Here is a 10,273-nt window from a genome sequence, read left to right as displayed (position 1 = left end):
AAATGAAAAATAGATGTAGCTAAAGTTAGGCTGCATAAAAAACCAACAACATAATAATCTACTAGGCATGTTTAAATTGAATTAAATAAAATCCTTTGCGCAAAAATAGGTATGTTAGAGAGTAAAAGCGCATAAAAAGCCTCGCTACTTTGTTAAAGGTAGTTTTTGAATAGTTTTTCAAAGACAGGTTAGCGTAAATTTCCTCTTTAAAGTTTAGCTTATGTAGCTTGACATCACAAAATATAAAACTCAAAAAGACAAGATAAAATATAAGATAAACGCAAAATAAAATATAGATGAAACTAAAGTTAGGCTGCATACAAAACCAACAACATAATATTCTACTAGTTATGTTTAAATTGAATTAAATAAAATCCTTTACGCAAATATAGGTAAGTTAGAGAGTAAAAGTGCATAAAAAGCTTTACTTTGCTGAAGAAGAAGATGAATAGATGCAACTTTTTAAATTCGTGAGCTATCTCTATCGGTGTAAGGTAGTTTTTGAACAATTTTTCAAAGAAAAGTTAGCCTAGTTTTCTTCTTTTAAGTTTAAATTATGTAGCTTGACATCACAAAATACAAAACTCAAAAAGACAAGATAAAATATAAGATAAACGCAAAATAAAATATAGATGAAACTAAAGTTAGGCTGCATACAAAACCAACAACATAATATTCTACTAGAAAAGTTAGCCTAGTTTCCTTCTTTTAAGTTTAGATTATGTAGCTTGACATCACAAAACACAAAAAGGCAAGATAAAATACAAGGTAAACGTAAAATAAAATAGAAGTCAAACAAAAGTTAGGTTGCATAAATACAAAAACTGCATTGCCAAAAATAGAATTTGTTGTCTAGAAAGACCTTTTAAACTTTGTTTCTTTCGTTTTTTGACTTAGTGAATCGCGATCTGGTTTTTCTTAGGCGCGCTTGTTTCTTAGTTGTTTTTTTTGTAAAGAAACTTTATTCAGACGTTTTTTTTTACGCAACTCCTTTAACATTATTTTTAACAAAGTATTCTTTTATACGTGTTTACATTGAAATAAAACCCTTTGCGTAAATAGAGATAAATTAGAGAGCAAAAGTACATAAAAAGCCTCGCTACTTTGCAGAAGAAGAATTGGATGGCAAGATTCGTGTGCTTTCTCTTTCGTTTAAGGTACTTCTTGAATATTTTTTCAAAGAAAAGTTAGCGTAGTTTTCCCCTTTTAAGTTTAGCTTACGCAGCTTGACATCACAAAACGCAAAAACCAATAAGGCATGATAAAATACAAGATAAACGTAAAATAAAATAGAAGTGAAACAAAAGTTAGACTGCATAAAAACAAAAAAAAAAAAAAAAACATAATATACTTCTATGTATGTTTACATTGATCTAAACAAAATCCTTTGTGTAAAGATATGAAAAAATAGAGAGTAAGAGTTCATAAAAAAGCCTCGCTATTTTGCTGAAGAAGAAATGGATGTCTAGATCTTTTAAAATAAGGAACTTTTTGATTTCTTTTTCCGAAAAATGGTTGGAGCAGTTTTCCTTTTTTAAATTTCACTTATGCAGTTTAACATCACAGGAAATATTATTTTGCTTTTTAACAAACTCTTAAAAACATCAGAAGTAATTCTAAATGCAACTCTATTAAAAGTTTTCACAGAATAACAAAACGACTTCTTTTTTTTTTTTTTAAAGATAAAAAAAAGTTTGAACTATCTTTAAATAAGAAATGTGAGAACAGTTTAACAGAACTTCTTGTTTATTATGTCTTTAGCGAAACAGATAAAAATATTTGCAAAAGCATAGATAAAACAAACTACACAAAAGGCCCATCTTTATTGCCAAACTGAACAAACTTATCTAAACTACATAAATGGTTTCACGATATTGCCATATTGAACAAACTTTTCTAAACTACCCTCTTTTTGAATTTTTAGCTTCATGTTTTTAATTTTGTCTTTAATATGGCTTTGGTAGGAGTACTTTTGCAAGACATGAATGAGCTTGTCACTGCTATGATTTGCCAAGATGCCAAGGTAATCTTTGTACGAGCAACTTGAGCTTACATCTGTAAACACGTCTTGCAAGATGTATGCCAACACCAAAGCTGCACATCGTGGAAAACTTCTGGTGTTGAACCATTCGTTGTGGCCAGGGCAAGCATTCAGCTCTTCAACTATTTCATCTAAAATTTTACAAACTCAAGTCATAACACAAAGTGATTAAATCAAATATTCATTTGGTTCTGAAGTAAGACAAGATTTATTCTGTTTTTTTATTTATTTTTTTTTTGTTGACCTTATTGTTTGCACTGATAGCAATAACTGGTTTTTGAAAGATTACCTAAATGGCATTGGCTAACTTCTGCTTTGTTTTCCTTTGTTCTTGGCTGAGTTGATCCTGAAATAAAATAAAACCATGTTCATTTTTCTAATTCATAAAAACCATCAACAGTTTCTAAGTGTTAGAGATGATAACAAGCTGTGCATGATTTCTAACGGTGATGTTTCTAACTTCATCATTAGAAATCGGGTAGACACAACTTTCTAAAAGTGCACTTAGCAATGATGGCTAGTTTTTGTTAACAGTTAACCATCTGAAATTGTGCAAGAAGAGGTTTGTGTTTATATATCTTTGTATAAATTAGGTTTTACATTACCGATGAGTTCTTGAGTGAAAGATGGCATTTCCAACTTGATTTTTTTTCTTCTTGGATCTTTTACTTCTAAAACATAATCAGTTTTAGTATCATTCACTTGTATAAACATTTAAGCAATCACAGAATTAGTCCTGCAACAAATACATACACACTTCTGTGTTGTTTTTTTGTTTTGTTTTGTTTTTTTTACAGCTCTAACAATAACAATAGGGCAAGGAGTTGATTTGGGCATTTTCATTTTTTGAAAGCGTGTTGAGATTTGCATAAAAATCAAAAATCAAAAATCAAAAAGAATTTACCTCTGGATGTAGAGGCAAGACTTTGGCCTAAATAGGCTACCAACAGATTGAACAGCATAAGGTGAGAGCTGCTTTGCAAGAACAGTACCAGCCTGTTGGACAGGAACAGCTGAAACTGGATCAGATGAAAGAAACAAACTGGGTTTGGCCAATGTTTGCTGAAAAGCAACAAGGCTAGGAGTCAGAGGAACAGAAAAGACCTCTTTTGAAGGACAGAAAGCGACTTGCTGAGAAGGAGAAGCAGAAACAGGTTTGGCAACCACTTGCTCATTAAAGTAAACTGGAGAAAGTTTTGCATGGTGTTCAATAAAATCCGGTTCATCAGGAAATAATGTTAATGCAAGAGGAGAACAAGCTGTGCCAACAGGAACAGCTAGAGTCTGATCTACATCCATACAAACAGCTTGTTCGTTAGGAACTAGTTGTGCAAGAGCAGGGGATAGTTCAAGAACTGGACCAGCGATTGTTTGTTCAGATGGAACAGACGAAACAGGAGTTGAGGTAGGTTCACACAAGAAATCTACGGCATGGTCGTTGCTATCCTCTAAAGGAACATTGTTTTCTACAGCTGGAGAAAACGGAACCACTGTGGTACAGCTGAAAGTAGCAGCACATTCTTCAGAGTCAGAACCGGAGTCTAAATCTTCCTCAAAGATGTCCTCAACCTCATGAAAACCGTACTCCTCTGCATTAGTTTGGAGCCAGTCCATCACATCCTTCTCCTTCTTTGGTGGTCTCTCAGACTTTTCAACAGTCAAAGACTCTATGACTCCGAAGGACTGTCCGATGCCCAGGGCAAAGCGCAACTCCTCTGCAGCGTTCCACTGGGACACATAAAAGCTATCCATTGTGTTCCTGCTGTGCTTCATGTAGAGTGTAGCAAACCGCTCGCGATCTTCTTTGCTGTTGTTGGCAAAGTAAGTGGCTATCGAACCGCGAATGCAAGTGGGAGTAAGACGCTTCATGGGAATGTTTACTTGGCTTTTTCTGAAGCAGGACGTCAGGCAAGAGGAGATAGCAGAGGAACCCATCTGGTAAACAGGCACTCTAGTTGCACCGAGTGTCACACATTCGTCTTTGTTGGGTCTCATCGATGGAAAAAGGGGCCTGTAGCAGTCGCTCAACTCCAAAACAGTCTTGGTGTCTGCAGCCATGTAGTGAGAGTCGTTGACAAGAAGGTCTCTGTATCTCAGCAAATAAATATCGATCAACACTTTCAAGTCGTTCGGCACTAGAATGTTTTTGGCTCCGTACTTGTATGCTGTTTTGTAGCGCTCTTGCACAATGCAATATCCACACTCACTCTTCTCAGCAGCCATGTAGTCTCTAATGTTTAAAAGAGCAATGTTAGATTTTCTTAAACTGTTAATTACAGTGACAGAGAGCAGAAGATGGTTTCGTAGAGACACAGCATTGTCTCTAGTCGGTGTAAGAGACGGCTTTCTAATCGATTCCACTAACTGTCTTACGTATGCAGACTTGCCATATTCGTTCAGCAAACTGACATTGATGATGTTGATGCATTTTTTGCTTTTCACAAGGCTCCTCCTCAAAGAACGAAAGGGCCTCAGCACTTTTTGTAACTCCTCCACCTTGCAGCGCAAACGTCGGATGGCCTCATGAGAAAGTCCGAAATAGACATTCCTGGCTTCACTGAAACGAAACAGGAGACAAAGGTAGACAAGGCGGTTGTACAACGTGTGACAAGACATGGCTTTTGTTTGGTCAAGTTCACTCAGCTTGGAATTGAGCTGAATGTTTTTAAAGTGCATGGAAAAGTATCTATCCTCCAAAACGTTGGAATTGGTGAGAGCGTTCGGGTGCAGCGTCAGCGTGCTGTCACAACATGTCAATATTTCAACAACTGCATTTTTGTAGATCTTTGCTTGTGACAAAGTGTTGTTGTTGGCTACCACAAGCCACTTTTCAAAATCTCTGAAGAGCTCATCTGCTGACTGGTAATAAAAGTGAAAAGCATCTTTGTCCAGCTGAAACAAGAGTCTCTTATCTTCTGTCAAGACGGAGGAGTTGGAAACCAAGTGCTTTAAGGAATTAAAATCAGAGTCTAGGACGGATTCGGTGTTCAGCTCTTTGTTTTCTACAGAGGTGCAGTGGTTTGCAGAAGGAGCCTCGGACGAACCAGCAACTGATGAGGGCAAGCTTAAAAGAGGATCAGAGGAAAGAACCGGAGAAGAAAAAGAGGAGGAAGGCCCAGGAGCAGAGGATGCAGAGCCTGATGCAGACGCTTGTTCAGCTACTGGCTTAATACCAAAGAAGGCAGGTCGAATAAATTGAGGGACATAGAGCTTGTCGTTGTCGTATCGCTTTGCCTCTGCAATCTTTTGTTTGATCGTCTTGGAATCGTAGAAATGAGTCTCTTTCAAGTGTATGTCCAGTCGGTCGTAATACTTCCAACATTGCAAACAGGGGTAAGGTTTTGGACAGCCGGACTTGCGTTCGAGACGAGCATGCTGAAACTTCCTGACCATTGCAGAGTAAAAGATGGAAGCTTCATCCAAAGTCCAAGAATGATCTTTTTTAGTCAAGTGTCTTTTAATGCTTGTGGAGGAATGTTTGCACAAAGGCATCGGACAGCTAACAGCGTACCTCTTCTTGGTACCATAGAAAGGTACAACCCTGTTTACGGAGCCACACGCTGCAACTAATGCGGCCCTGACTTTGTTTTTGAGCTTTAAGTCTCTCTGTTCTTGTGACTGCCTTCTTTTCTTTTTTTCGCTTTAGAGTTCGGAGAAGGGGCAACAACAGTGTTGTTTTCTTGTGAAGAAGACATGTTCAGGTGTTTGTTTGCAACGGTTTATGCTAAAAAAAAGAAGACAGTTAGTGAGAGTGTTTTTCTTCTGCCTGCATCCTGGAATCCTGGAATGTTTACAACTGCAGGGAAGAGCTGTGTTTTTTCGAATCCTCTGCAAAAGAGAAAAAAGAAAGAAAAGAGAGCAACAAGAAGAAACAAAGTTTCCACTAGCAAATGAAAAAGAATGAGAGCAACTAGCATTACATGCATGGTGGCAGCAGTGATTGCTATTATGAGAAGGAGAATGAGAAAAAAAAAAAAAAAAAAGAAACAAATAAATAAAGAGATGGAGTTTGAGAGGATCTCGCAACCATATGACTCAAAGAAAGAAACTGTGTTGAAAAAAGGCAAGAGAGGGCAAATAGAACTTGCTAACAAGGACAAATGACAGACATAACTACAACAGTAACAACTCTCATTGCAAGCATAATAACAACAGCATCAGCATCACTGACTCAGAGAGTGTTGACATAACAAAAAAGAAAACAAAAGTACAAGCCAAGTGGGGAACATTAACAAACACTCATTGCAACTATAACAACAACAACAACAACAGCAACAGCATCACTGACTCAGAGGGTATTGATAAAAAAAAAACAAGCAAAACAAAAACAAACAAAAAAACAAATAAAAAAACAAAACAAGCAAATTGGGTGAACAGTAACAACTCTCATTGCAAGCATAATAACAACAACAGCATCAGCATCAGCATCACTGACTCAGAGAGTGTTGACAAAATAAAATAGACAATAAGCAAGCAAAGTGGGTGAACAGTAACAACTCTCACTGCAAGCATAATAACAACAACAGCATCAGCATCAGCATCACTGACTCAGAGAGTGTTGATAAAATAAAACAGATTATAAACAAACAAAGTGGGTGAACAGTAACAGCTCTCATTGAAAGCATAATAACAACAACAGCATCACTAACTCAGAGGATATATAAAAAAACAAACAAACAAACAAACAAAACAAAAACAAAAAAAAACAAGCAAAGTGGCTGAACAGTAACAGCTATCATTGCAAGTAAAATAACAACAACAGCATCAGCAACATCATCACTGACTCAGAGAGTGGTGATAAAATAAAACAGATTAAAAAACAAGCAAAGTGGCTAAACAGTAACAACTATAAATACAAGTAAAATGACAAAAGCAGCAACAGCATCACTAACTCGCAGGGTGTTGATAAAAAAAAAAGCAACAAACAAATAAAGCAAGCAAAGTGGGTGAACATTAACACTCATTGCAACTATAATAACACCAACAGCAACAGCATCAGTGACTCAAAGGGTGTTGATAAACAAAAACAAAGGCACAAACAAAACAAGCAGAGTGGGTGAACATTAACAACACTTATTGCAAGCATAATAACAACAACAGCATCAGCATCACTGACTCAGAGAGTGTTGATAAAATAAAATAGATTATAAACATGCCAAGTTTGTGAACATTAACAAACACTCATTGCAACTATAACAACGACTACAGCAACAGCATCACTTACTCAGAGAGTGTTGAGAAAAAAAACAACAAAAAAACAAAAACAAAACAAAACAGAAAACAGAAGTACAAGCCAAGGGGGGGAACATTAACAAACACTCATTGCAACTATAACAACAACAACAGCAACAGCATCACTTACTCAGAGGATATTGATAAAAAAAACAAACAAACAAACAAACAAAACAAGCAAAGTGGCTGAACAGTAACAGCTATCATTGCAAGTAAAATAACAACAACAGCATCAGCAACATCATCACTGACTCAGAGAGTGGTGATAAAATAAAACAGATTAAAAAACAAGCAAAGTGGCTGAACAGTAACAACTATAAATACAAGTAAAATGACAAAAGCAGCAACAGCATCACTAACTCGCAGGGTGTTGATAAAAAAAAAAGCAACAAACAAACAAAGCAAGCAAAGTGGGTGAACATTAACACTCATTGCAACTATAATAACACCAACAGCAACAGCATCAGTGACTCAAAGGGTGTTGATAAACAAAAACAAAAGCACAAACAAAACAAGCAAAGTGGGTGAACATTAGCAACACTTATTGCAAGCACAATAACAACAACAGCATCAGCATCACTGACTCAGAGAGTGTTGATAAAACAAAATAGATTATAAACAAGCCAAGTTGGTGAACATTAACAAACACTCATTGCAACTGTAATAAGAACAACAGCAACAGCATCACTGACACAAAGGGTGTTGATAAACAAAAACAAAAACACAAGCAAAGTGGGTGAACATTAACAACACTCATTGCAACTATAACAACAACAACAGCAACAGCATCACTGGCTCAAAGGGTGTTGATAAAATAAAGAAATAAAAACAAAACAAGCAAAGTGGGTGAACAGTAACAACTCCCATTGCAAGCATAATAACGACAACAGCAACAGCAACACCATCACTGACTCAGAGAGTGTTGATAAAATAAAATAGATTATAAACAAGCCAAGTTGGTGAACATTAACAAACACTCATTGCAACTATAACAACGACTACAGCAACAGCATCACTTACTCAGAGAGTGTTGAGAAAAAAAAAACAAAAACAAAAAAAAACAAAACAAAACAGAAAACAAAAGTACAAGCCAAGTGGGGGAACATTAACAAACACTCATTGCAACTGTAACAACAACAACAGCAACAGCATCACTTACTCAGAGAGTGTTTATAAATAAAACAAAAAACAAAAACAAGAAACAAAAATACAAGCCAAGTGGGTGATTACTAACAGCGCTAACAGCAGCAACAACAGTGTCTTTAGAAACAACAAACAAGTACAACAGCAACAACTGCTTTTACAGAGTATAACAATAACAACAACATGGCACTAACAACAACAAAAGGGTTGGAATAAAAACCTGTAGGCAAAAGGAGAGCTGCATTCAGACAAGATCGATTACAAAGAGGCTCTTCTTTAGGACAGAGGAGAAACTGCTTTTGAGGGACAGAGGGACTTTTGTTGTTGTGGTTGTTGTTGTTGTTGTGCAGAAACCAACAAACTTTTATTGAACCGAATATAACCGAATATAACCGAAAGTCTTGTTTGCTTCTGTTTTGTGCCATCAAGAAGGGAAAACAAAACATCACAAAACAAACGAAGCAAACGAAACAAACAAACAAACAAACGAACGAAACAAACAAACAAAAAAAAAAAATTAAAAAAATTAACAAACAAACAAACAAACAAACAAGCAAACAAACAAAAACAAATAAGAAAAACAGAAAACGCAGTACCGAAACCTCGCCATTTTTTATCCTTCCTCAAGCTTTCTCTGGGCGCCAAAGACCGAGAAAGTTGAGCAAACGTGACGTTGAGGGGGGGGAGGGGGGTACTTAAGGACAGCAGACCGACCAATGGCACGCTTAGGAGAGACCCACGTGAATGCTACATTTTCTTTCTATGTACGCTGAATCCGCTCAAAGTCTGGAATTTCCAGCATTCACGTGTCATCACTCCAGCCACCAGATTGGCCCACACTTTGCACACTTTCAAGACTAGAAACTCACTTGTGCTCAATTTGAGCAAAAAAAAAAAAAAACTAAGTCTCGCATGGCGACAACTTTTCCAAAGCAAACAAAGGCAAACGAAGGCAAACGAAGAAAAAACAAAAACAAATAAACAAAAACAAAACCGAATAGGGAGAGAGAGAGTGAGTCGACTCATTTCTTTCGACTGCCTTAAACGAGAAGTCTAAAACGTTTAAAAGTTGAAAACTAAGTTTTTTAAATGAACTGCACCGAAAAAACTTTACGACAGTTTAGCTGGTTAAAAACGCAGAGGAAAATATTTTATAAAATTTAAGCGTTCTAAAGATGTCCATTTTTGTTTTTGTTTTTTTTATTTTGGTTTGTTTCTGGCTTGTTTCTTTCTTTAAATTCTAGCGATCGAGCATATTTGAACGGTTTCATCAACCTGTCGGCGCACGTGCTCGAGAGCTAGAACTTTGATTGCTTTTGTTGTTGAGAATTGAGAATGTCCGAGCAGGTTTTTTTATCGATTTCATCGCTTGTGGCGAGGCAAAAATCAAAACGCTTTTTGGACGAAAGAAAAGAGATTAAAAGGAAAAAAGAGAAGAAAAAAAAAACAAAAAAATAGGTTATGTGTTATGAACATTTATTTTCTCACGCGATGACGTCTAGTTTTGTTAGAGTAATTAAAATATGGTATCAAGTTTGTAATTTCTATCTTATTTTTAGTTACGGATAATTGCCAATTATGTCACGTTTAGTATACACAACGCTGTTTTCTTAATAGCAATATGATACAAACAAGTTATAAAAAAAAAAGCGTTCGCTCGATCTTCCTTAGTCAGTTGAACAAAAAGAAATTTTCACAACATATGATTGATTTGGTTGTCCTAGCAAGCTGTTTTAGCAAACGACTAGAGGTTGCAACTGTTGTTCATTGAAAACGAAAAATCTAGCGTCAGCAAGAAATTTTTGAATACATAATGTACACAAAAGTGGCACTTACAAATGAAAATGTAAAAAAAAA

At 36.1% G+C, this 10,273-nt stretch overlaps 1 protein-coding gene across 2 annotated transcripts; it reads right to left on the bottom strand.

Annotated features, from left to right (window-relative positions):
- Positions 1–1,806: 1,806 nt before the first annotated feature.
- Positions 1,807–9,066, bottom strand: LOC149876025 (uncharacterized). 2 transcript variants are annotated; one of them, XM_090075853.1, is made up of 5 exons: positions 9,013–9,066; positions 2,946–5,765; positions 2,647–2,712; positions 2,331–2,387; positions 1,807–2,172 (listed from the first exon to the last, which is right to left on the bottom strand). In XM_090075853.1, the coding sequence occupies exons 2-4, from the start codon at positions 5,531–5,533 to the stop codon at positions 2,345–2,347; spliced, it is 2,697 nt and encodes an 898-aa protein (XP_089931979.1). In that variant the 5' UTR covers positions 5,534–5,765; positions 9,013–9,066; the 3' UTR covers positions 1,807–2,172; positions 2,331–2,344. The 2 variants fall into 2 exon arrangements, with proteins under 2 accessions (XP_089931979.1, XP_089931980.1); XM_090075854.1 differs by lacking the exon at positions 9,013–9,066 and having other exon boundaries at positions 1,918–2,172; positions 2,946–6,759.
- Between the last annotated feature and the right edge of the window lie 1,207 nt (positions 9,067–10,273).

The sequence above is a fragment of the Hydra viridissima genome, unplaced genomic scaffold, assembly GCF_058129835.1.
Source record: "Hydra viridissima isolate aposymbiotic clone 2 unplaced genomic scaffold, HvirCarnegie_v1 scaffold_54, whole genome shotgun sequence".
In the NCBI taxonomy this organism is placed as follows: Eukaryota; Metazoa; Cnidaria; class Hydrozoa; order Anthoathecata; family Hydridae; genus Hydra; species Hydra viridissima.
Note: the sequence above shows the minus strand (reverse complement) of the source record. Positions and strands in the feature narration are given on the sequence as shown.